Raw genomic sequence first — 27,075 nt, forward strand, 5'->3', positions numbered from 1 at the left:
TTACGTTTCATGACACTGTTATTTTATCAAGTTGTTTATCAAATCGGTGAATGAAAATTTAAGTTTCGTTATTATGTTGCAAGCGCCATTAACATCATTCTCAAAATCGGGGACGCAAAGACACTTTTTTCTCCTCATATCAGCCAAGTAAATCTGTGAGTCCCAAAGTTGCTCATTCATTGCCATTACACTCAAGTTGAGTTTAGTTTTCTAGCTATTTTTATGTGATTTCTGCTACGATATATTTCTTCTAAAATTCAACAGTACTCAAGTTTTGGCAGCATGAAGTTGCACTCCAAGATGTTTTCTCAGTTTGTGCGGCAACTGACAACGAATTCTTGCAATCATCAATCTGTTCCTCTGACCAAAGTCCGGTATCCCCATCTCAAAAGAGGGCAATATGCAGAAATTAGTGAGAAGCACATTCAAATGTTTGAACGAATAGTTAGTAAGAATCAAATACTAACAGATCCTTCGGATGTCGAACCCTACAATATTGACTGGTTGAAAATGGTCTGTGGTGAGTATCTGCAAGCTTAGCCTGTCTTTTTCTTACTCTTTGGAACTTGCTGAGTTTGTCAGAGAGGCACTTTACTTTACCACTCCTTTTATTCTAATTCTATATTTTCTGTTTGCTGGAAACACTGCATGTAAAATTCTGCTGAGGTTGGCTTCCTGGGCAAGTAGGTAACTCAAATAAATTTGTATTTTTATCAAATGGATTTTTTTTCAATGGAAAATTCCCCTTTTATTTTGCCATTTTGTAGCTATCAATTGTGCATAAAATTTTTGAAAGGATGCATTTTAAATTTTTTTGTGTATGAATTGCTGTGTTTCTTAGTTGCCAACACGAGTTAGCCTTCCAATTCTCTTCACGGCTTTTCCAGTTTTTAGAGCCCTTCCACTTTTTCAGTAGTCACATGGTTGAGAAGCTTCTGCATTCCTGGTTCATGCCAACTCCTGAACTTTTTTTGAACTCTTCATAAGTGTCTAAAGTCACTAAATCTACCTCTATTTTAAAGTTTAAGAGATGATCTTTTTTGCCTATCATACTTAGGTATCTTAAAGGTTTAAACTTCGAGAACGCTTTATTTTAATGCAGGTAAAACTCTCGTTTGAAATAATTAATGCTTCTGTCAAAGGCAGTCCTTAATATAATTTTCCTGTTTTTGTTGTCCAGGTTACAGTAGTGTTGTTTTGAAACCCCGAAATACTGAGGAAGTGTCAGAAATTTTGAAGTTTTGCAACGATGAAAACATTGCTGTGTGCCCTCAAGGTGGTAGAACTGGTGTAGTAGGAGGAAGTGTACCTGTTTTTGATGAAGTAATAGTATCAACACAGCTAATGAATAAAATAATATCCATAGACCCCATCACTGGTAAGAAGTTGACTTAATTTCTTAGCAATATTTATGTGCAAGTTTTTATTTTAGTAAATATTAGGTTGCTCTAAGTGTTCTCTTGTCCTGCAAACTTAGATATGCATCCCTGCAGTTTCACCATCAATGTCTCTTCTCTCCTAAGAGAGCAATGAATAGAAATACTGTTGTTACCGTCTCCCACTAAGAACTTTTAAACCAAGCTGTTTGCTCTATTTCACAGGAGTGTTGATTTGCCAAGCTGGATGTGTGCTAGAAAACCTAGATTCTGCTTTGAATGAGAAAGGCTTAACAATGCCTCTCGATTTGGGTGCCAAAGGAAGTTGTCATATAGGAGGAAATGTCTCAACCAATGCTGGTGGCATTCGTTATTTACGCTATGGAAGTTTGCATGGCAATGTTCTCGGAATTGAGGCTGTAGGTACCCACCATTGACTTAGCCTTAGAAATGCTCAAGAAGGAAAAAGAGCTTTTTCATGAATTTTAATTTACTAATATCTTGACATCAATGTATTCCTTAGGCATCTGTTGTCATTGGTTCAGCCGAATATCTATGGGCAACTTCAAAATCTTTTTTTGCTCCAAATTTACAATATCAAATGTAGATTTGATTACTTTTCACAATTGATTGCACAATTGATAACAAAGGTTCAAATCTCAACTATTAGTGGCCACATTTTTTATAAAAACCGTCTGGTTGTGAAGCTGGTAATATTCATTATGAAATTCAGTCAACAAATCTGCAACATTTCTTACGGACTCATGGAAAAAAAACAGAGAAATGCTCACTGTAACTTTTTACTTTTATGATTAATTTGCTGATATTACTTATTTTCAAAATATTTAAAATTTTAAATGTTTGTGACAATCATTTTTTTTAAAAAGTAATCTAGTACTTAATATGTACTCCTTTGTTTTTTACTCTCAGGTCAAGGCAGATGGAAAAATTCTTGACTGTCTTGGGACCATGAAGAAAGACAACACAGGGTATCATTTGAAAAATTTATTCATAGGATCAGAAGGAACTTTAGGTCTTGTGACAAAAGTAGCCATCAAATGTCCACCAAAACCAAAGGCTGTGAATGTAGCTTTCATTGGTAAGAGGATCCAAGATTTTTACATAAAATATAATAATAATAATAATAATAATTTTTACTTAATAATTTACATATAATAATTTTTACATCAAAGTTAACCATAGAGTGCATAGAGTCGTAATGTAATTGGGAGAGCTGGCGCCACTTTTAAGCATTTTCCATGTCCCGAATCCCGAGACTCCTGTGTGACGCCGAGTCACTTTTTCAATACATAATCGATTGTTTGCGATACACGGGTACCCGGCCATCCGATGACAACAACAACAACAACAACAAAGGAGATAGGAATTACCACGTATTCCACACCGCCATTTTGGATCGAAAATGTATCGAAAAAGCGACCTGAACTCGGCGCACACCGGGCTCGGAATTCGTCGAGCAGAACATGGCGCCAGCTCTCCCATTTACATTACGGCTCTATGTACTCTTTGTTTCTTCTCTGTGAAGTAGCAATGCAAGTACTTCATTTTATCAAAGAGATTGATTATTAAGTGTGCTTTTGAGGATTTAAGCTCCCTGTACTTAAAGATAAACTCTGTTTATTTACATAATTCATGTTACAGTTTAATTATCATCTATATTTCACTGATAATGTCGAAAATTCGTCAGCAAATCTGCTGTTAAAGTCCTATCAAAGAATCAGTTCGCTGTGACATGAAACCAAGAGCAGTGCTTACCAAAATTGATCTATCTTAGATTGTTCATAAATTATGACAAGCTACAAATCAGATTTTTGGAATCCTTGTTATGCAAGTCTGATCTTTCTTTCGTAAAATAATCAAACTGGCCTTGACCTCCCCCTCCTACAAATAGAAAATTTGTCAGTTAAGTGCATGCTATGTGACCAATTTGTTACTGAAACCGGTAGCTTGAGAGAAAATGCACAAAGACAAAAAGAGAAAGAAAAGATGCCAAGAATAAGATGCTTCAAATATATTTTACTGCTTTTACATGAAAAGCAAATAAGAAACTAAAAAAATCTAAGTGAAGCACATAAAAAATCAATATTAACTTTAGACTCTTCAAGTATCAGTGAGGAAATTCATCATTAAAAATGGCAAGGGGTCCCATTTTTGTTGTTGTTTTAATTACTGTAATAATCTCTTGAATTTTTGACCAAATATGTACGGTCAGTCTAATGTCAATTGCCTGAAAACAAGCTGCTCTTTTTAATGCTGCCATAGTCAGCTTGCCACCCAAAGAAAATTTTCAAATGCCGCAAGAAGATTTATGGTTTCCCTTGTGGCACAAAAAATTAAATATTGAGTAACAGTTTAGAGTATTTACTGTCTTCATTGTCAAAGCTCTATCACTTTCACAAGCCAGTTATATAACTGCCTAGTAATTATTTGTTCATTGTTACACCCTCTAAGTATTGCGATTACAGGCCCAGGTGTTCATGATTACTAAACCATTGCTTTATATTTTAGCAAAAGTGATACTACAACAGTGGATTGAGGAATAAGGCAGGAAATGAGAAGATGCGATCTGCCGGAGGAGCTCTGGCAGGATTGCTATCAGTGGCGGTTGGGTGTCGCAGAGCGCACGGAAGCGCTAAAAGAGCGACTTGTTAGTTAGATACTGCAACAGTGCAATTTCTTCTCAACTTTAAGGGACAGTTTTATCTAATTACTTATGCACGGTTTCTAATTCAGCTACTGAATTGTTACATTAAAGTAATTAATAGTCAAGCAACAGTTTTTAAACTGTTACTGAACTTTTAATATTCTATTAGATATGCGATTTGCAGGCAATTAGTCAAATCAAGCATTTTTTCAAATGTCTCAGCAGATAGTGAAATTTCGACGGTCCACGAAATTTTGTAAATTTACAAAGAGCTCACGAATTTTCAATATTATGGGGAAAATAACTCATCAAAGCTACGAACTCTCCTTGTTGTGATCTCTTCAAATGCTTCACACATATTTGAATGTTAAAATTTTAAAAATTATATTTTTTGACAAAATTTCAAGATTAAAGTTCATTCAGGAGCTAAAATTTGTTTAAAATACTATTGTATAATGCAATTTTTTACAAAGAATTCTTTTGTACAGGAAGAATGGATTATTTTGTCTAAAATGAGGAAATGAATCAGAGTTTCAATCTATGTAAGAATAGTTTAAGTACTGTTTGTTGAGGTATTTGAAAAAATGCCTGATTTTACCTGCGACATGTACCTACAAATTAATTTCTCTTATTGGGGATTTTAACATGAAACTGATTTTTTTGCAGGATTAGAAAGTTTCGAAAACATCCTCTCTGTTTTCCAATTGGCAAAAAGTGAATTGGCTGAGGTCCTCAGTGCATTTGAGATGATGGATGCTCCATCAATGCATTCGGTTGTCGACGTTTATCATGTAAAGTCGCCTGTGGAGAAGTGTCCGTTCTACGCTCTCATTGAAACCTCTGGTAGCAATGCATCGCATGATGAGGAAAAGCTTACCTCATTTCTTGAGAAAGGAATGGCTGAAGGCTTGATCATTGATGGGACCGTAACTGGGGAACCCTCTCGGATGCTGGTATGTGAAAGTGGACTTTTTTCCTCTTTGAAGGATTCAAGGCTTTTACGTTAATTTATTTGCAATACTGCCATGCCGTGCCCTCAGTGCCAAAATTCCTTAGATAAAATACAAATTCATAGGGAAATTTGTAAAGATTTTTCCTCCAATTTTTCAGAGAATTTCGTTTGTAGTCAGCTCTAAACTATCTGAAAATCTCAAAAGAAAATATTCACAACTCTTGTCAAATTCATACATTTTATTGGAGGAAATTTGGCAACTCTCGGATGTTTGTACGGCGTTTTTCCTTAGCATGGCAGAATCGTACCATGATTATCCAGTGCTTTAGTCATTCAGCATTTGTGAGCTTGTGCACTTTTTTATGGTGTTTGCAGCAAATGAAAGTAGTTTTATAAGCCAAACACAATTTGCAGAAAAACAAAATGAAGAGTGAAAACTAATTTTTAGTTTCCCCCGAAAATTTTCTGCAGATGATAGAAAATAGTTTATTTTGCATTTTTACATGAAAGTTCAATGTTCTTTCAGAATTTGTGGCAACTTCGGGAAGGAATACCAGAAGCAATTTTGCATAGTAAAGAAAATTGTTATGTGTACAAATATGATATATCCTTGCCTCCTCAACAATTTTACCAGATTGTTGATGAATGTAAGAAGCGCCTTGAAGGAAAAAACTACAGTCTTTGTTGTGGCTATGGGCATGTTGGTAAGTTTGTTTTTAATAATTTTGAAATCCTTGAACAATTTTTGTGGACAGATGGAGACACTAGAAAATTTTCTAAGCTATCGTTTCCAATTGTTTTAACCCTTTCCGGTCCAATGTTGGATATATTCGCCGTGAAAAATAACGCGTATAGGTCCGATGTCGGATATAGTCGCCCAAAAGTTTGAACTTCTGCGCAGGCCCGATGTCGGGTATATTCGACTGCTCCAGCAAGTGGTGGCCTCTGATGGACCCTTTGGAAACCACTGTCTTTGTTGACAACATTGCTGCTACCTTAACGGCGGCCGTGGAAAACTACCGCGGACCGGAAAGGGTTAACTTTTTGTCTGCTTTACTTCGCCTTTAATTGATTGGGAAGCTTAATTAAAGCACATCTGCCCATTTCCACCAGCGGGCAACTCGCAGTCTACCGATGAAGATAGGCAGGAGTCTATCGAAACATACGGCCTACATTTTGCAGCAAGGAACTACAAGTTTAGACTCATCCGCAAAAACACTTATATGCACCTGGGAAGTAATGGCACGCATGTTGTTTCTAAACTGAACCAAAAATTGTATGTAGTTCCTAATTGCAAAATGTGGTTCTTGTGTCACTTCAAATTATAGTTTTCGCAAATTCTGACTTCATATTTAAGATTTATTATGCTGCACTCTTGACTTTTATAAGTAAGAAGTTGATCTATTGGAGGCTTCTTGTCACCGTCCCTAAGCCTCTATTCCTCAGCAGGCCGATTGTTGAAATTGATACGCAAAGCAATAGACAAAGAAGACATAAGGAGTATAAGGCGATCCCATCGGTTGAAATGGGTGGCTCCTATAGAATAAGAGAGAAAATAATGGACTAACCATCAGGTCTCTTATGGGTTGCCCTTAGTTAGTCTTCCACCCGCTTCTACCAATAGGATCTCTCTATATCTATTTTGCTCTTTTGTCTCCTTTGTCTATTGCTTTGTCTATCAATTTCAATAATCACCCTGCAGATGAAAATGTTTAACTATGTGATGGTGATTCATCATTCAGTAGTCTGCCAAAAAAGAACTGTTTTGAAACCAGTTTGATTCTGAAAGAGGACTTATTGTGTTGGGTGGTTAGAAAGGCACCTTATCACATGTTTCCTTGCAGTGCATTATTTTCAACTTCTGGTTATCTCTTTGTTATAGGAGACTGCAATCTACACTTGAATGTGTCGATCCCAGAATACAGCCCTGAAATAACAAACATTCTGGAACCCTTTGTCTTTGAATGGACAGCCCACTATGGTGGAAGTATCAGTGCAGAGCATGGCATTGGTTTCAAAAAAACTCAGTATTTACATCTTTCGAAAACGGCTGAATCTATAGAAGTTATGAGACAACTGAAACAGGTTTTTGATCCAAAAGGTATTTTGAACCCTTACAAAGTGCTTCCTGATGTTTAATAAATAATGGAATAAAATGTCCATTGAGTTTATTTCAATATTTTATTAAATTTTAGGAAAATTTCCCCAGAATTTTTTTAAGAAGGGGGAAAAATAAAATAAGAAAACTCGCAAAACATATAATGAAGTTTGAATGTAAAAAATATGAGTGCAAAAATGTGCCTTAAAAGTTTCTTTTACTTTTCCCGTTTTACAATTGTACTTATTATCAGTCAGTCAAAAATCTCATACTTTTTAGGATAAACCTGTAAAAAATGATGGAAGTTCATTCTCAAGTTGTATTCCTCAAGCATACATTTTTTTATTATTTTTACCCGAAAATTTTGTCTCTAAGGTTTTTAGGTGCTTGATATTAAACTTGTCGCTTTTCCAATGCGCAAAACCTGCTTCTATAATCATACTGTTTTACCTTTTGAAAAAAGTAATAGTGAATTTGAAAGTGCTTTTATTTTCAACAAGTGTCACTTTCCTATGAGCACTCTCCAGATTTCACTGTAATTTGGCAGAGTTGTCAAATATTAATTTGCATTGTAATGCATTAGTAATGAGATAAAACAAAATTTTCAACATTTCCAACAAATAAAGGAAGGAAGTCACAACAGTTTTATCTTCAAACGACTGAAATTTGAAAGTAGGTACAAAATTTTAAGGTAGGGACTCTCTTTTCCTATGCACTTGAGTTCATGTATCAAAATGATCATGACCAAAATTATTTAATCTTATACCTAATATCGATCCTGTTTGTATATGTAACCAGAAAAGAAGCTACGAGTACATGATATAATTTGCAGCTTACAAATGTAGCTTGGAGGTAAAGATTGTCTTTCTGTAATTTGTCTGTTGAATTTTGTTAATATTTATTTTTTTAATACTGCGGGGACATCTAATTGAAGAGTGTAAATAAATTTATAATTATTTTTATTTTTAATTCGTAGAAATTTCGCATGTGATATGTTGTAACTAAAAAATTACTCAACATTACGCATTAAAATTGTTTAGAGATTTCAAAACATACTTCATATTTTAAGGTTTTATGTTTAATTTTAAGTGCAAATGCTTAAACTTTTACCCTATTTCACTTAAAAGGAGATATGAGTGTAAACGGTCAACAATCATACAATTTTGAGTAGTGAGATCGAGATCAAATTTAAAGTACGTGAGATTAAATGCTTGTAATGAGATCCATATTGAATCATGCCACTGCTTCTCATCAGTTGAGCTCTCGCTCAACCATATTTTCTCAAGTATGATAGTTGGGCCTGTTATACTGCCGAAGTTTTTTCGATTATTGCAAAGTGGCAGTATAACTCATCTGAATATCATTATGTATTACGCAATTCAAAACCTCAAAAAATTGTGAAGACAGATGATAGGCTTGAGAATCAATTATATTGTTTTCAATTCAAATGTAATCCTCTTTGGAGTAAGAATAAACCTGTTGTTTTTAAAATGTACCTGGCAAACCATTACTATGTAAGTTAAAGTTAATTACTAAGCATCATTTTTCCTACTTAAAATCTTTATAAAAATTCAAAACTCACCATTTTCCTTATTTTGAGCCCTGAATAATTTTTAATAGATTTTTTTTGTTCTTTGTTTTTGAACTGCTCAAATATTACTTTTTCAGTTAATTGCTTCTTTTTTAAAATTATAGAAAATGTTTTAAAAGACCATTTTGATAAGAAAAAAAGGAATGGAAATTACCTTGCGTTTATTGCATGTATGTTACATCAATAACAACAAGTTAAAGGAAGTTTTTTAATTAATTCTAAGTTTCATTTTTTCTTAAAAATTTGTGAGTTAAAATGCTTAAGCTCACTGTTTGTAAAGCTTTTGATTCCAATTGGCTAATTTAGATTTAAAATTTAAGTTTTTACCATGAATCTGTTTCCTAACTTGTGATATCTTGAGACTGTTTACTTTTTGTAGTGTTCTTGAAGTCGATTGACTGCTGGCATTGACTTATGAATAAATCAACTTGTTCATTGAGATCTGACAGTTTTCATTCATGTGTCTTTAGTTGACTGATACTTATTTCACGGTACTGATCATTGTGCATCTTAGGTTCAATTTTTTCCTTTTTTAACGGTTTTCTAGTGATATTTTCTTTTTTCAAAATCTAATTCATGGTTCTTAGCAGTGAAGTTATTGACCTTTCAAGTTATGATTCGCTCCATTCTAATCAAAATTGTTGTCTGTCTCTTCATACCTGCAGCAAATCTTCAAGGTAACTCAATCACTCATACATCCAGTAAAATAAAACAAAAAGTTCGTTATTTATCATGAGCTTTTAAGTTTTTTACTGTAGTACCAATTTTACTTCCATCATAATTTACATCATTTTGAAAGGTACAAAGCACGGCAGTTTCATTTTGCAAAAAAAAAGTCCTGATTATATTACAAAATAATTCCTAGCTCTGCATTGCTTGAGCATATTCTTGTACGTGGGCGCAGCTATAAAGGGGCCAGGAAAGGCCTGACCTCCCATCCCCTTAAAATTTGAAACAGTATCCCCCCTCTCCCTAGAAAGTTTGAACTTCATATAGGTAGTCCTAAATTTCCTTGCTATGCACTGAAAAATAAGGAGGAAATACGAAAGAAATTTAATATGACAAACTTATTAATTTAAAAATTTAATTGGAGAAGCCCCAAGTTTGCCAGGTCGTGCCATTAAATTGAGATATTTTACATGGGTTTAAACGGAGAGTTGTGCTGATTTTTCATCTCGATCTGGTAACAATGAAGGCCCTGCTCCTGGGACGTCCCGAAATGCCCGCAGACCAAATTCTGATCCAGTTCACAGTGTTCTGTCTTTGTGAGAGATGATTGCTGATTCCAGAGACTTCTGAAATCGACCAAGAGAGTGAAATTGGCGACGAACTGCGGTGCTTTGGCTTTCTGAGTGTGTTGCTCTCCCCCGAAACCGCGATAGGTCGTCTCATTCGCAGTGGGCTAGCTTGGGACGAGAGCATAGATCATCTATCAAGTGAGCATCTTTCTTAGTCTTCTATCATGGGACCAGGCAAAAGGGCTCCTAGCCCAAGTAGCATTTTTCAACGAACCATATCGCGATGTTTTGAAATTAAGTTGCGATTTTTTCTCGAGTTTTTGGCGAGAAAGTCGTTAGGATCAACAACATATTAGCGATTATCCTCACTCTTGTCGAAATTTTATCTCCATACGACGAAATTTTATTTCAATTTCAACAATGTTTTGTTTGATAATATTGCGATAAATTGCCGTCGATAAAATTGCGTTTTTTTTGCAAATTTACCTATGCGATGAGATAGCGATTTGTTATCCGATTATATTGTAAAAAACCGATGTTGATAAAATCGCTGTACACTCTCCGATCAAATCGCAACTTATTGTGATCGCTGCTACTTGGGAGAGTGGAAAAACATAAAATGAGGGAATCGAGGGGCCTGGAGGACAAACCGTACATATAAGTGCAGTTTTTGAAAAGAATTGAAATATTATAATGATTTCAAATAAAACTCATCTTAATGCATAATCTGTGAAAAATTCGCTCCCAAATTCCAATTTTTAAGCATCAATAAGTCTCTCTCCGCCATAAGGATCCATGTAATTTTGATACTTCAAACTCTTAGGTACCTATTTCTCGAAATGGCAAAAACTACACCTAAGTGCCTTGCCCACCAAGCCCCTCCTTTATTGCCGGTGAACCCTGGTAAAAATAGGCAGCAGAATCTGTGTTCCAAAATACCATAGACCTACAGCCAGCTGTAAGATTTCCAATAGCTTCTACAGCCGGCAACACAATTTCTTATAGCCTTTTATAACCGATGGCGATTAAGCAACAGCCTGGCGATAAAGTGTATGCTAAACGTAACTAATTACGGATGAGTTTTTGGACTACCGCTCTCTTTTTTGGCCGTAGTATCTTGATTTATTTTGCGAGGAAAGCTCCGTACTTTTGAAGGATGCCCGCCATTCCTAATATGTTGGAGCGCCTTCAATTTCGTATGATACTGTGCAATACCTCTGGTGTGAAATAGTTGCTTCAAGCGCCGTGGTACGCTGCGGCGGGCGGGCAGCCAGCGCGAAACGCGCATTGGCGCCTACAAACCCAACAGGGATACTTCACGCATTGCGCAATGCGTGAAGTATCCCTGTTAGGTTTACAGGCGCCAGTGCGCCGCTGCTCCGCTTTGTGTTAGGCTCTAATAATTAATCTCGTGGAGTCAGCGTTTTTCAACTCATGACTTTGAAATATTTTCTCACTCTGTATGGATTATTCTCATTTTAATTGATAAAAAAAAAAATATATATGTAGTAAAGGAAAATATAATGTGCGTTTTGTAAATATTAAGGTGATTCCGTACAAACTTAAGGATTTACAAAGCACACGAATTTCTACACAATTTCTTATAGCCTTTTATAGCCGATGGCGAAAAAGCAAAAGCCACGCGATAAAGTGTAAAGCCCGGCGATAGGAACTATAGCCCGGCTGTATATTTTTTATCGCTTCGTGTAGCCCGGCCGTATGATTTTTTCCACTTTCTACAACCACCTACCTATATGATTTTCTATCGCCTTCTTAGGTCGGCTACAAGAACTCCTTTGGTATTTTGAAACGCAGCTCCTATCGCCAATTTTTACCAGGGAAAGTGCAAAACCACGTATCTTCATAGCGGCGTTTCAAAATTTCCTCTCCTACTTCATTTATTCGAAGAGGACCGAGTCCACTTCATATTTTGAAATCCATACAGAATATTCTGTTAACAGAGAAAAACTCAGAGAAGTGTCCAAAAAATTACGATGACTAGCTATCCTAAGAAAGCGTAAAATATGACAGGAAGCCAGCAACGTCGCAAACATGGTCCAGTCGCGTGACGTGCTTTGCGATTTATCGATTGATCTGCCATTTAAACCCATGGAAAAGGATCGATAGACAGGGTGTTCGCAACGAACACCTTGATAATCGATTCTTTATCATAGCTTTAAATGGGGAAATATCGATAATAGCTCATTCACGATTCGCCACTGGTGGTCGCAATACGTGGGCTCACACTTTAGTCATTGCTATTTGTCGTAGGCAGTTAGCAATCGTCGGCAATTAACAAGCGGAATGCGTTTTAGCTCATCAAATTTCAATAATTTCCGCATCGCATAGAAAAGGTTCGATTGATAAAGAACCCCGAAAGCACGATGATGCGGGCTTAGAGCGCCTTCAGTTGCGCATGATACTTTCCGCTTTCCCACGCAGTTAGTTTAGTTGCCTATCCGAACCAAAGTCAACTTAGGTCACTGATCTTTTCACACGCACGCGCGAGTGTGCAAGATGGTATTGCATTTAGCTAAAAAATAAATCTGTTCTTTCAAGCACAATAATCAGCATTTTCTATCTTGTTCATTCCTTACGAAATTATTGCATGTTTTATTCAACACACATGAGGTGCTCGGAGGAAAAGGCGCATAAGTGCAGTTTTTGCTATTTCGAGAAATATGTGTTTGAAATCCGAAATTACATGGATCTTTCGGAGAAATGAAAGTTCAAACTGACTTTTTGATGCTTATAAATTGAAATTTGATAGCGAATTTTTCGTAGAATATGCACTAAGACTAGTATAACTTGAAATCATAAGTATCTCAAGTTTTTAAAAACTGCACTCATGCGCCTTGGCCTCCAAGCCCGCGAAATAGATTATAATTTTCCGCAGATTGCTAATTGCCCGCAAATTTTATACTTCACGGCTTAGGGGCATTAATTTTTTATCATTTGACACAAAGATACGGGAACTTTCAAAAATCTATCGTTTGGGAGAGTTTCATAGTTAGAGAAAGATTAATCAGGATTTGAGGAAGACACAGTTGAAGCTCAGCGCTTGGAAACGATTCAATCGAAAAACTCTTAACGTCAATAGAGGACTATCAATAGAGGATTTAGAGGACAAGGCACGTAAGTGCAGTTTTTGATATTTCGGGAAATGCGTGTTTAAAGTATCGGCATTACATGGATACTAATTGCAGAAAGAAAGTTCAAACTGACTTTTTGATGCTTAAAAATTGGAATGCGGGAGCTGATTTTCATGAGTAATTATGCATTAAGACTGATTTTTACTTGAAATCATTAATACCCCAATTTTTTCAAAAACTGCACTAAAGCGCCCTGTCCTCCAAGCCCCTCAATTTTAAGATCAGACTGCAATTAATTGCAATCCGTGCAACTTGGATGGCAGGAAAATTTTGCCAGTCTCGATGAGCACAGCCCGAAAAGCCGTGAAAATTTCCGTTACATTGACATTGGAATTGGTTTCGAAGCTGCGCATAAACGCGTCATATAATGAAGCATGCGTGTCCCAAGTCGTCCAAAAAAATCAATAGCTCGATCGTTCTCTTATACGTTTCGGAAATCGATTATGCAGTGTGGCAACGGAATGGAGCCTGAACTTGAAAAACATTTGTTTGTTTGAAGCATCTGTTCAGTCGAGATTCTGGAGATCTTTCTCAATATTTTATTAGGCCGGAAAAAAGGAGAGCCTCACAGAAACTGAACGGACTTAAGAAAAACTCAATAAAAATAAATTTTTAGTAGGTTTATATTGCTAAAATAACATGATTGACGCAAAGAATCGGCAATGGGTTGAACTGAGGAGCGATTTGGAGGTGTAGCTTTCTTAAGCGTCGAAGAACATGATTTCTTGAGCGATACCGCTGGATAAAGTCGAAATATTACATTGAGATGTTTCAGCACATCCGATGATACTCCATTTTCTCTCTGGAGAGAAAATCAACAAAAATGTTTCCCTGCATATTGCTGTAAATGATTTCGAATCAGTGAAGAGGGCCTGTAGAAATTGTCAAGGAAAACTGATAAGTGGGTCATTCTATGAAGAACGCGGGAATGCTGGAAAAAATGTTTGAATTTTCCTTCTTATCAAACCTGAGTAGAGGCTTCCAGGACTTTATGTCCACCTACCTTTCGTCCATTAAATAAATGTCCACCGCTATTTATGTCCACTAAACGTTAAGTCCAGTCTTTATTACGTCCACATGATTTTATGTCCAACCATGAATATGTCCAAAATTGTCCAAATTGTGGACATGTTATGTCCACATTTTTTTCTTCTCATTTAAATGACAGGAACCACCTAAAAAATAAATGCATACTTCTACTACCTTCATTCTTAAAAACATTTCATTCATGAATCAAGTTATGAAAAAGTTATTAGTTAGTTAGTTATTATAATTTTAAGACATTCAGCGTCTCAGGCTATTAACGTCTAAACAGACTGTAAGAGCAGATAAAAACATGTTCATGTGTACACAGTACTGATATGATAAGATGAAAACCAAAGCGGGAGCCTAGGAAACGCTCCAATGCCAAATTAAACCTTTTTTCAGTAACAGATGCAGTCAAAATTGAAAGTCCTCTTTAACTAGTCATTTCGTGCGCCTTCAATCTTGTAGGATACTGTGCAACGCCTCTGACGCGAAATAGTTGCTTAAAGCGTTGCGGCGCGGCAGGCAACCAGCGTGACACGCGCATAGGCGCCTACAAACCTAACGGGATACTTCACGCGCTGCGCAATGCGTGAAGTATCCCGTTAGGTTTGTAGGCGCTAGTGCGCGTTCCGCGCTGCTAACACGCTGCTCCGCTCTGTGTTAGGCTCTAACGTCTAAGTCAGAGTTTTTCAACTCATAATTTTGAAATTTTTGAAAACTCTGCATGAATTATTCTTATTTAAATTGATGAAAAAGAAATATGAAGTACTGGAAAGTATAAAGTGTTTTTTGTAAATATAATAGTGGTTCCGTATCAAATTTAATGATTTCCAAAGCATTCAAATTTATTCTTTTATGTTTTGGGATTTTACTGTCCTGCAGCGTGGTGTAAGCGCAAACAAACGCTCAAAATTGGACGTATTTGACTCAAGGAGGTCGATGTACAAATAAGTCAAAAACAAAAAATTGCGTGCTTCTTAGTTTTTTTCCTCTTTTATTAATTTGTGTATAGTTTCTTTCATCACAACTACGGCTCATTGAGATTCATATCGATGCCATTGCTTGGAAAAGGTTTTACAAATATTTACCACGATTTAAAAATGTAAAAGTTTTTAAAATGAAGTAATCAATATCATTAAAAAAAAAAAGAATGTACATTTAAGGCATGTGTTAAATCGAAAATTTCAAGGATGGAAATGAAACCAAGTATTTACCAAAGACAATTTGAAAAGATGAATCAAAAGAAGAAATTAACATTTCATTTAAAATATGAGTTACGATAACAACACCTCATTCTCTCTTAATTTTCTCATTCCGATATTGTCAATATAATTTTACACACGGATTAAAATATGACGCTTGAATTTGATTTTAGTGGACTTTACATCTGTGGACTTAACTTAGTGGACGTTTAAGTAATGAACTTAACAATAGTGTGGGCTTTAGAACTGTGGACGTAAAAATTGTGGACGAAAAGTCTGTGGACGTAAAAAAAGTGGACATAAAGTCCGTGCACCGAGTAGAGTACCTTTAAACCTGAGCTGCTTAAGATAAGTGGAAAAATATTTTGTGTCATGATTTCCAAAACTTAATCAAAACACGTTATCTAACGTAAAAATTCCATGGATTTTGACGCGTATAACTGAAAAAATGTCATTGCAATCAGTAATTTAGGCGCAAATTTAATCGTTGGCTATCGATATCTTGGTGTTCTTTAACTTTAATTATTACCTTGTCTGGTGGTCCATTACTTCCTTTGAGTTAATACTAGCTTGCCCACAATCTACGTCTTTGAGAAGCAAGAACCATCGTAATCCACGAATTCATGTAAGAAATTAATTCATTAAGTGTATAGCAGCATTAATACCGAGTAGGAAGTAAGACATCTTTACGATGATTATTTGATATGTATGCTTACATCGAAAATAAGGAAAAACGGATTTCACTCATTGACATAATGGGTAAAAGAGTTATAGCGCTATGGTATCTCTCTCTAACACGTTGAGTTACTGAGCGATGTCTGGTTCCCTCATTTTCAATGAAAATGTAAATTTTGAGTAAATCTTCAACAACTTGATGTCATACTATTTAGTAACAATACCAATGTACGTTATGGACACCTAATTACATAATTTCGTAGTTTACTGCCTCCATGAGATACAGACCATTGCTTGCGCAATGTAGTGGCAAATCTCGTCCACAAATCACTTAGACTCTCCCTCCTAAGTAGCACAACGCAACGAATAAAATTAAATAATTTCGCAATTTAATGAAATAAAATTACAATTTTTTGCCATTCAATTGCAAACATCATTTGGTCAACAAATGCCAATTTTAAACGATCAAAAGAAAAATTTGTAAGAAAGGTAAGTAATGTGCAAAAAAATTACAATTTATTTCAACTTTACTGAAATAGATTTTAAACAGAGGAGCCCCTTCAATTAGTGAATAGGCAACATATACAACACATCGATTCAATAGATCTGTTACCATGCGATTGAAATTTCCTGTAACTTGCGTGCTGATCATTGAAATTGATGGACAAAGCTATGGACAAAGAAGACAAACTGAAAATATAGCAATCCTGTTGGTGGAAGCGAGTGGACAAAGGAGATGAGTAATAGACTAACGGCAACTTGCGAGAGACCCTATATTTAGTCAGTCGTTTCCCCCCTTAGTCTATGACGACTCTCCGTTCTAACCGATTGAATCGCTCCATGTTCCCTGTACCATCTTTGTCTATCGCTTTGTCTATCAACTGGAATACTAAAAGGAACTGAGCGCCAAACGAAAAGGTGGCGGGAGTAAAATGTATGGAAACGATGACTTCATGGGCATGGCTTTAGTGTCCTATATGTTTCCTGTGCTTTTTTTGGCGCTCAGTTCCTTTTGATTTAATTCGATATCGAGCATTTAAAACTGTCAAAAGGAACTCTAAATTGGCGCTTAGTACCATAAATACGCCCAATTTCAAGAATTAGCCCGCTGTGCTACCTGGGATTAATGTTTGTCTTTACTCCATACATATTTTACTCGTCATTCCACAATTTGACCAAATACTCAACAGGGACTTGATATTGTCATTATTGCCATTTTTTAATATGAAGGCGCCATAGAGACCGCGGAAGAAGAGGAGCTGAAGCGAGAGGTGTGTTACGATCAGTTGGGGTGTTTCGCACTCGAATACCCCTGGTTCGTTCCCGATTCGCGACCGATCAACTTGCTGCCTCAAGATCCTGACTCTATCTACACTCACTTTTACCTGAGCACCAGGTAAGAGAAGATAATCATGCACAAATTAATTTTAATGCGATTACTGTAGCAGAGAAATGTGCAGATCATGAAAAAACGGGCGCAACTAGGGGGAGCTGGGGGGAGGGGGCTGCCTCAGGGGCCCCAGGAATCTAATTAGAACCCTCCAGGGAACGGGAGGGAATTCGCTGTATCAACATATATTTTGACATATCAAGACATATATTTCATTTTTGATTTTGCTTCCTGGATGTCAGGTTATGGGCAGCCCCCGGGGGTTGTGCTCCTTTGATGCCAAGGAGACCAGCCCTTGCGGTTTTGACTGCTTGGACGGGGGCGGGGCAATGCACATTGCTGTAATTCGCATCCTCTTGTCCGGGCCAATAATTTTCCTTCAATCTGCCGGCTATGCAAAATGACTGTCGTGACGCACGAATAGTGGTATCAGAATTTTGCATTAAGATTACGGAGTGGGTTGAAGGCGCTCTTCTGTATCGTATGTGAGTGGCCCTGTACAATTTTGTACAAATTTTGACAATTTACGGAATTATGTAAATTTATAGCAAGGAGCTCACGGGTTTTTTATATATTTTGGGAAGAATAACTCTTCAAATCCGCGAGCTCTCCTTGTTCCTTCCTTTTTACATGCCTTCAGTACATTTAAGTGTTAACATTTTAAAAATTCCATGTTTTATGACGTGCTGAATATTTCATGATAAATGTGCATTCAGGAACTTAAAATCGTTTAAAATACTATTGTATGATGCATGTTTTCACAGAGAATCCTTTCTTACAAGAGCAACGAATTTTTCTGTGTAAAATTAGTGTAGAGAATCAAAATTTCAATCGAAATAAGAATATTTGACTATTTCTCCGAGGTATTTGACAAAGTGCCTGATTTGAATATTTGCCCTCAACATCTACATTTTCTTTTCATAAAACTCTAGTGCAATTAGTCTTATTTTTTTTAAACCGATTATCTGCATCTATGTTTAATGTTTTGAGGAGGGAGCATGGTGACAGGCGACAAAAACTCGTTGTACGACCGGAAGTGTACAACGACTGGACAGATTTTGATTCAACCAGATGGACGGTTTTCATTACACACGGCTGGAGGAGCAATGCCGGAAAAGACTGGGTCAGGCACCTTGAAACAGCGATACTCATGAGAGTAAGTCAAACTGTGCACGCATGACAGAAAAAATACTCCCTTTAATACGAAGAGTTGAATTGGAAGATATTAGTCATCATCAATTTGATTCTTTCTCAAGAATTTGAGGTGAAATAGCTTCCGAAAGTTAAACTTTCAATTTCGGTGATTTCCACTTCCTTTCTATCAGAATTTGTACCTTACTATCCCCTAGCAGCACCTCTCGTAAACTGACTCGTAAAACATAAAATAAAATAAAATAAAATGTTAAACTGCCATACTTACAAGTTAGAAAGTTGTGCGTATAAAAGCTCGCAAAGAAGTTCCAAATAATCAGATTTCAATACTGATTATTTAGAACTTCTTTGCGAGCTTTACGCATAACTTTCTAACTTGTAATTATGGCAGTTAATGGCAGTACGGAAAACAATTATGATAAACGATCTAAAAAATAATACTGGCAGAATAATCTGGATTTTTAACGTAATTTTCTTGGAAAAATATGTAATAGACGTTTTACTTTTGGACTTTCCTGCCCTTTGACTCTTGAAAGAGTTTTTTTGCGATATTTTTCTTTTAAATTTTACATCTATGTGTTACCATAGTGCCAGTCAGATATTAAATCCCCAAAAATGAATTCATTTAATTCATAGATTATTGTGGTATGGTTTCAATAGAGAACTCAAAGGAATAAAAACTTAAAACATAGGCAAACATATTGCTAAAATTTTAAAACAATTAAGAGGCAGGAATTTTTGAGCTAGCTGTCGCGTCGCAGGCCCACTTTCCGATGCAAAAATAACAAAACATTGAATGGCGACGTGATCCCAGTTGTTTCACGCAACCACTGAGAGTCGTCAGAGAGACCTTCCGAGGGAACATATTTTCATCAAAAACATTTTCAGCTTTTGTTGTTAAGTTCCTATTCTCTGGTTTTGTAATTTTGCTCGGTGGCGTGGCGTGCTTTGCAATTTATCGATTGATCTGCCTTTTCAACCTATAGAAAAGGATCTATAGATAGGTGGATAGGTGGATAGAAGGATCTATAGGTGTTCATTGAGAACACCTTAATAATCGATTGTTTCCATAACTTCAAATGGGGAAATATCGATAACAGCTCATTCACGATTCGCCACTGAAAGCGCTAATGCGTTTTTGTTCCCTTTTCAGACTGATGCAAACGTGATTAGCGTCGACTGGTCTTTTGGAGGCAAGGGTATAAATTACATGCAGTCCGTGTCAAACACACGGGTTGTTGCAGCAGAAATCAGTAGGTAAGTAATGAGCTTAATGAAAAATTTGACATCATACTTTTAAAATACAATTTAGGACTATGCCGGGTAGTTCAGATTGTACGGTTTAACTTGCACACTCAGAGAGTCAATCAACATAATTTTGTGCCAGTCCTTTAGACAAGAAAAGACCAGAGTGAAATGGAGGGATGTGATCGGTCAACCCCTTGCTCTTAATCGACAAAAGGGCATATTATCCGACTTGATAAAGGCACAGTAAGGGAGCTTGATGAAGGTAGCTTTCCACCACTCACATCTCTAATTTTTACCTTAGTCCCGTCGTGTCCAGTCTAGATACGCAGTTTCAATAATCGGCCGATTGGTCTGATTAAATAAATTGATGGATCTAATGTTCGGGAATTTAATAGAATACATGGAAGTTTTTGAACAAAATAATTTGCAAATTTTCTTCCAAATATATTGTTACCTGGTAGATCCTGACTCTTCTTCAAGAAATGACGGAAGAGATTCGGGTTTACGCGACCCTCATACGAAACAGGCGTTGTTGTGAGCCACGTTAAACTGTTGTCACTAGTCGGAAACGCCCTCAGTTTCGCGCGATACTTCACCGCTCGCCCCAGAGTTAAAATATTTGCATCATTAATTGTCGTGCAGAATCTTCCGCTTTTCAAACAGCAATGCTCTAAACCACTCTCTCTTTCCAATATGTGATTTTATGAATGAGCAAAAAATTGTGGTTGCGAATAGCAAATGTCATCAAAGTAATTGTGGTTTTTGGTTGCAGACTACTGAACCATTTAATAGCTAAGAAGAAATTGAGGGCGGATAGAGTACATCTCATTGGTCAGAGTCTTGGAGCACATATCATGGCTTATGTGGGGAATAACGTAACCGGAATCGCTCGTATTACAGGTATGTTTCATGGGTTCAATTCTGAACCTCACGCCATTTTTTAAAGTGGCGAGGGTGGTTTCAAGGGTGATACATGGAAGTTGGCAACACTGAGCTTCATCCATTTAAATACATGTGTCGAAGCCAAATCAGGTATTTTGTCAAATACTTAGGAAAACAGTCAAATATTCTTACTTAGGTTGAAATTTGTATTCTTTACACTAATTTTAGACAGAATAATTCGTTGCTCCTGTAAGAAAGGCCGGATTCCACTGGTCAACAGAAAAAAAGAAGTTTTTGTTGCCTCCAATTTTGAAGTGGTTTCTGGGTAGATTTTTGCACTGATTCCGAAAACGACCTCCGTTTTTCTCTATCAGCTTTAGTTTTTGAGATATCAGCCTTCTAAGACTGAAAAATGGCCAAGAACGGGCCAAAAAATTCGGATTTTTCAAATATTTTGAAAACTAATACAGATAGAAAAAAACCAACAATTTGACGTTATTTCTCGTTAAATTTTGAGCAAGAAGGGTTTGAGTAACTTTTTTATCAAACCCTCCTTCTTCATGAAAATTGAGATCAAAGTTTTAAACCTCCGCCAAATGCTGAATTCTACTTAATTTCATTAATTTTCACGGTTTTTGGGGATTAAAGTGTAACAGATCATCCCAACTTTAATTTCATAGCTGTTTCTAGGTAAATGCGCCGTGCTGATTTCGAAAATGACCTCCGTTTTTCTCCATTAGCTGTAGGGTTTGAGATATCAGCCCTTGAAGGGTGAAAAATGCCTCAGTCTTAGAAGGCTGATATCTCAAAAACTTGAGCCGATAGAGAAAAACGGAGGTCATTTTCGGAATCAGCTCAAAAAATCTACCTAGCTACAGCTTCAATATTGGAGGCAACAAAATGTGTGTTGACCAGTGTTCTCTGTGAAAATATCGACGGTGAAACTACCAAACCACGTATCTCGTTTGCGGTGTTTAAAAATCTACGCTCGCATTTTATTTTTTTGAAGTCGACCAAATCAATATCATTCCTTGAAATTTTCACAGAATTTTCTCCGCATAAAGAGGAAAAATCACAGAAATTTTCAAGACTAGACGTTAAGCAGTTTTTCATTTAAAAAATAAAGTATGACAGGAAGTCTGCGACGTCGCAAACCGAGATACGTGGTTTGGTAGTTTCACCGTCGGTATGCAACATACAATAGTATTTTAAACGATTTTAAGTTCCCAAATGCACATTTATCATGAAATATTCAGCACGTCATGAAACATAGAATTTTTAAAATGTTACCATTTCAATGTATTGAAGGCATGTAAAAAGGAAGGAACAAAGAGAGTTCGCGGATTTGAAGAATTATTCTTCCCAAAATATTAAAAACCCGTGAACTCCTCGTCATAAATTTACAGAATTCCGTAAACTGTCAAAATTTGACTACCGGCCTAGGCATTTGATAAAATGCCTGGTTTCACTAATAGCCTTCGACATATGCAAAATAATCGGTAATCCAGGATTACGCGAAAGGTCTAAGAAAATACACGAGTATTGCCCGAAATAGACACACAGAATGCGCGAATAGAAACCCTAACATCTGCTACAGGAATGCGCAAATTTAAAATAAAGTTAATTTACGGTAGAAGGTTTGGCAAAACAGGAAACGGTTGGGAAATAAACGCATTTTTATATTAACGCTAGTTTAGGTTAGTTTGTTGACAAGTCATCGATGTCTTACCTTCTGATGACAAATGAAGTGAAAAGATCGAATAATGGTCTTGGGTATAAAGAACTTTCCTACAATTTCTCGGAAAAATATTTAATCGGGAGAAACGAGGCAACGCTGGAATGCCCATATACGGCGTGAAAACAGAGCATGGGCCTTTTAAGCTCTATTATTCGATGCCGCAATTATTCTAAGTACTACGCGAGTTCGAATAATCGTGCCAAACACAGTGTGGCTGGCGTTAAACGTATATCAACGCCTGCAAGACTTTAGGAATACTTCACGCATTGCGCCAAACAGCGCGGTCGGCGTCAAGCCCATATTAGCGCCTACAAGACTGCATGAATACTTCTCGCATTGCGCCAAACGCAGTGCAGTCGCTCATTTGGCGTGAAACGCATATTAGCACATACGAGACTGTAAGAATGCTGTTGGAGGACTGCGTTTCATCATTCTTGACTTTTTGCTCCAGTTCTCACCATAACTAAAGGGAAAATACGTATCCTCATTGTAACGATTCAGAAACTTGGATGATATTTAATTTTTTTTTTTTGTTATATTAAAAGAAAATGGAACTAACGAAAATATCGCGTCAAATTTTTCGATATTTTTGTTTGAGATCATTTCGAAGAATTCGCGGAAACTTTTCAGAAAAACAGTTTGTAGCTTTTTAAAAGCACTTATTAAAAATAAAAAATAAAAGTGGTGCATAACATTGCAATCAGAGATAAATATACGCTTTCTTTCGGGCGCACTCGTCCAGTTTTGAAACCGGTTTCATCTGAAATATTCAGTATTGCGGGCTGATAATTAAGGGGCTTGGAAGATAAGTGGGATAAATGCAGGTTCTGAAAAAATAAGATATTAATGATTTTAACTAGAACTAGTCTTAATTCATCAACTGGTGAAACATTCACCGCGAAAATCCAATTCTTAAGCATCACAAAGTGAGTTCAAACTTTCTTTCCCACCATAAGGCCCCATGTATTTCTTGAGGTATCAAGAGATGCACTTATGCGCCTTACCCTCTAAGCCCCTCCATTGATCTTAACAGACAAATATAATAGAAAAAGTAGACCAAAGAAACATGGAGCGATCATATTGGTTGAACCGGGTGTTCGTTGTAGACTAAATGGGAGAATGATGGACTAACAACACTGCCAAGCTAAGGAAAAACGCCGTATGAGCTTTTAGACGTTGCCAGATTTACTTCAATTAAAACCGAATATTCTTGGAACATTGCGAACATTCTCCTTCAAAATTTTCAGATAATTTTGTTCACAATTTAATCTAAAAAATCTGAAAATTTCAAGAAGAAATATGAATAACTTTCCTCAAAAATACATGCTTTATCCGGAGAAATTTGGCAATTCTCGAATGTTCATACGGCGTCCTTCCTTCGCACGGCGGAATAGGTTTCTTCGGGGGTTGCCGTTAGATAGTCTATTACTTACCTCTTTTGTCCATTGCAACCACCCGCTTCCACCAATGGGATCGCTCCACTTTCCCTTTGCCTATCGCTTTGTCTATCAGTCCCTTCGTCAATAATCATCCCACAGGCAGGAGTGAACATCATTGGCGTGGCGTACTTTGCGATGTATAGATTGATCGGCCATTTAAACCCATGGAAAAGTATCGATAAACAGGGTGTTCGCATACTTTCATTCGCACCTTTATAATCGATTATTCATCACAGCTTCAAAGAGGGAATTATCAATAGATCGCAAAGCACGCCACGTCACCAGTGAATATGCTTTAAGGTGAATCCAGACTTGGAACTTCGCGATTTGGCCACCACGTCGCGCTGCTCAGAATAGCCGTATATATTTGCCAAAATAATAAAAACCGTAATACTTATTCAAGATTGGGGATCCAGGGGATATAGCAACATACTTGAGGAACACTCAGTGAAAAAATCTTCTCAAAATTTCCAAAAATAAAGTCGTATAACTACGGCGGAAAGAAATTCCCATTGCGGCAATGGGAGAGAGAAAGACAGAACATGTGGGATTCGGTTGCGCGCTCGGCCGCCGCCGCTGAGCTGAAAGTTTCAGCCGTACTTTCTCTGCGCTTGTAATTCTAATTGCCAATATTTTTGGCTCAAAGAATCAAACAAAAAATAATCTATATCTTGTGGATCTGCTTTTTGTAATTTGAGCAATATTATTTTAGTAATTGTCGAAGGAAAGTGAAATTCTCAGTGGTGACTGGTGGCGCTATCTCTAATCTTGAATTATCCCTAATCGAACCCTGGATTCACCTTAAAGGACGACGGGCAGTCGTATCTGACGTTAATTGTATTGAACTTTTGGTTTTACGATAGGGTTAGATCCAGCTCAACCAGGTTTTGAGGGCGACGACCCTGCCGTGTATTTAGACGCTTCTGATGCTAAGTTCGTAGACATTATCCATACCAATGCAGATCCTTTTGTGCCGAACGGGGGATTAGGATTCATACAGCCAACTGGTAAGTGAAGTCCTGTATTGCAAACGCTCCGATAAGGACAACATGTGCCTGGGTAATTTAGCAATAATTTTTATGTTGTTGAATGAATAGAGATTTCGACGGTGTAAGTCGGCAATCACATAACTCGGTTTGCGACGTCGCAGACTTCCTGTTATAATTTATTTTTTAAACGGAAAACTACTCAACGGCAATTCTTTAAAACTGCGGTGATTTTTCTTCTTTGTGTGAAGGAAATTCTGCAAAAACCTCAAGGAATGAGGTCAATTTGTTCTCCTTTAAAAAAAATAACATAGAGGCGGACATTTTCAGGCACCGCAAACGAGTTATGTGATTGCTGACTTGCACCGTCGATTTGTTTAGGCTCCTTTTCGTCGGTTAATCTTCATTTCCTAGGGTTACGGTTAATTCGTCAAAAGATAAAATCGTCAAAAGTGGACAAGTCGTAAAAATAAATAATATTTATTTTTATTTAGAATTATTGGTTCGAATTGACTGCAAAGTCTATTTGGACCGAGTTAACCAGAAAGGAACCAAGCCACATCAGCCATTGCCAAAGGAGGGGTATCGTTAAGGGCCTTTTTTGGGCCCACCCTGAAATTCCTCAACTCCGCGATTTTTCAGTCATTGAAGGTCCATATTTTACGGAATTTATAATGGTTTGGTCATTTCCGATCTATTTCAGGGTCTACCACTGGCCTAAACATGGGTCTGAAGGCCGATTTTGGCGAAAAATGCTGGTTTTTCGGCATTCAACGCGCTGTTTCATACCGATCCCTTCGGAGGACAAAAAAGTCCTTCAAGTATGTTCATTAGGGATGTAAGAGAGTCACTTTGGCCAATTTTCGTTGATGTCAAACTTTGCGCTCATAGTTAAAAAAAACTTTTTAGAATTTTCCTGTTTTTCATCATTATTTAAAATGGCTTAAAAAAGCGACTCATCTTACGCCAGAGTTTAACTTTTTTGGCAATAAATGGACGTGGGTGGTCAAAACCTTCCTCAAAAAACTTTTTTCGATTCAAAGCCCCCCCCCCCTAAAAGCCGGTGTTGCCATATTTCATTGCCTGAATTCACGGAAAACCTAGTATTTTAGAATTCGGAGGCTGCTCCTCGTCAAGAACATTCCGAGAGTTCAGAAACCTTTATTTTTCACACGCAGTGGCCACATTAGTAGGAATTTTATGCATGTTTTATCTATTTATGTATTTATCTCCCGCTGTGGCGCATCACTTTTTTCTTCATCATTCCAAGAACTCGTAAGAGAATGGGTCGTCTGTAGGTGCATGATCTTAGAAAAATTAATACCGGCACATATGATCCACTTGTACCTCTCTTATATATTTATTCCATAGGCATGATCCGAAAAAATGGCGCAAAACCACCTAAACGCGAATTTTTCTCGATTTTCACGAATAACATGTGGCAACGCTGCGCCACAGCGGGAGATAAATACATAAATAGATAAAACATGCATAAAATTCCTACTAATGTGGCCACTGCGTGTGAAAAATAAAGGTTTCTGAACTCTCGGAATGTTCTTGACGAGGAGCAGCCTCCGAATTCTAAAATACTAGGTTTTCCGTGAATTCAGGCAATGAAATATGGCAACACCGGCTTTTAGGGGGGGGCTTTGAATCGAAAAAAGTTTTTTGAGGAAGGTTTTGACCACCCACGTCCATTTATTGTCAAAAAAGTTAAACTCTGGCGTAAGATGAGTCGCTTTTTTAAGCCATTTTAAATAATGATGAAAAACAGGAAAATTCTAAAAAGTTTTTTTTAACTATGAGCGCAAAGTTTGACATCAACGAAAATTGGCCAAAGTGACTCTCTTACATCCCTAATGAACATACTTGAAGGACTTTTTTGTCCTCCGAAGGGATCGGTATGAAACAGCGCGTTGAATGCCGAAAAACCAGCATTTTTCGCCAAAATCGGCCTTCAGACCCATGTTTAGGCCAGTGGTAGACCCTGAAATAGATCGGAAATGACCAAACCATTATGAATTCCGTAAAATATAGACCTTCAATGACCAAAAAATCTTTTTTTTTTTTTTTTTTTTTTTTTTTTTTTTAATTAAACATATCAACTTCTGTACAGAAATAAGATATTTAGATGTAACTTAAAAAAAAAATAAATAACGGTTATCGACTGAAAATACATACAATTATACAGACTTTTTCCTAACTTGGATGCCCTGGGACGAAAAAAGGCCCTTAACGATACCCCTCCTTTGGCAATGGCTG

General features: G+C 36.9%; 2 protein-coding genes across 2 annotated transcripts in view; both read left to right on the forward strand.

The window, feature by feature from the left end:
* The first annotated feature begins 34 nt into the window (after positions 1-34).
* Positions 35-9,121, forward strand: D2hgdh (D-2-hydroxyglutaric acid dehydrogenase). Its single transcript, XM_019043592.2, has 7 exons — positions 35-520; positions 1,181-1,378; positions 1,602-1,795; positions 2,307-2,475; positions 4,708-4,994; positions 5,520-5,697; positions 6,876-9,121. The coding sequence occupies exons 1-7, from the start codon at positions 283-285 to the stop codon at positions 7,130-7,132; spliced, it is 1,521 nt and encodes a 506-aa protein (XP_018899137.1). The 5' UTR covers positions 35-282; the 3' UTR covers positions 7,133-9,121.
* Positions 9,122-9,241: 120 nt separating this feature from the next.
* Positions 9,242-27,075, forward strand: part of LOC109031801 (pancreatic lipase-related protein 2-like) — a 33,701-nt gene continuing 15,867 nt past the window's right edge. Inside the window, exons 1-7 of the mRNA XM_019043566.2 lie at positions 9,242-9,359; positions 9,972-10,118; positions 17,209-17,374; positions 18,359-18,524; positions 19,674-19,777; positions 20,541-20,668; positions 24,691-24,834. Of these exons, the coding sequence (XP_018899111.2) occupies positions 9,296-9,359; positions 9,972-10,118; positions 17,209-17,374; positions 18,359-18,524; positions 19,674-19,777; positions 20,541-20,668; positions 24,691-24,834 (919 nt within the window). The 5' untranslated portion in view covers positions 9,242-9,295. The remainder of the gene's footprint in view (positions 9,360-9,971; positions 10,119-17,208; positions 17,375-18,358; positions 18,525-19,673; positions 19,778-20,540; positions 20,669-24,690; positions 24,835-27,075) is intronic.

This window comes from Bemisia tabaci, chromosome 2 (genome assembly GCF_918797505.1).
Source record: "Bemisia tabaci chromosome 2, PGI_BMITA_v3".
NCBI lineage: Eukaryota > Metazoa > Arthropoda > Insecta > Hemiptera > Aleyrodidae > Bemisia > Bemisia tabaci.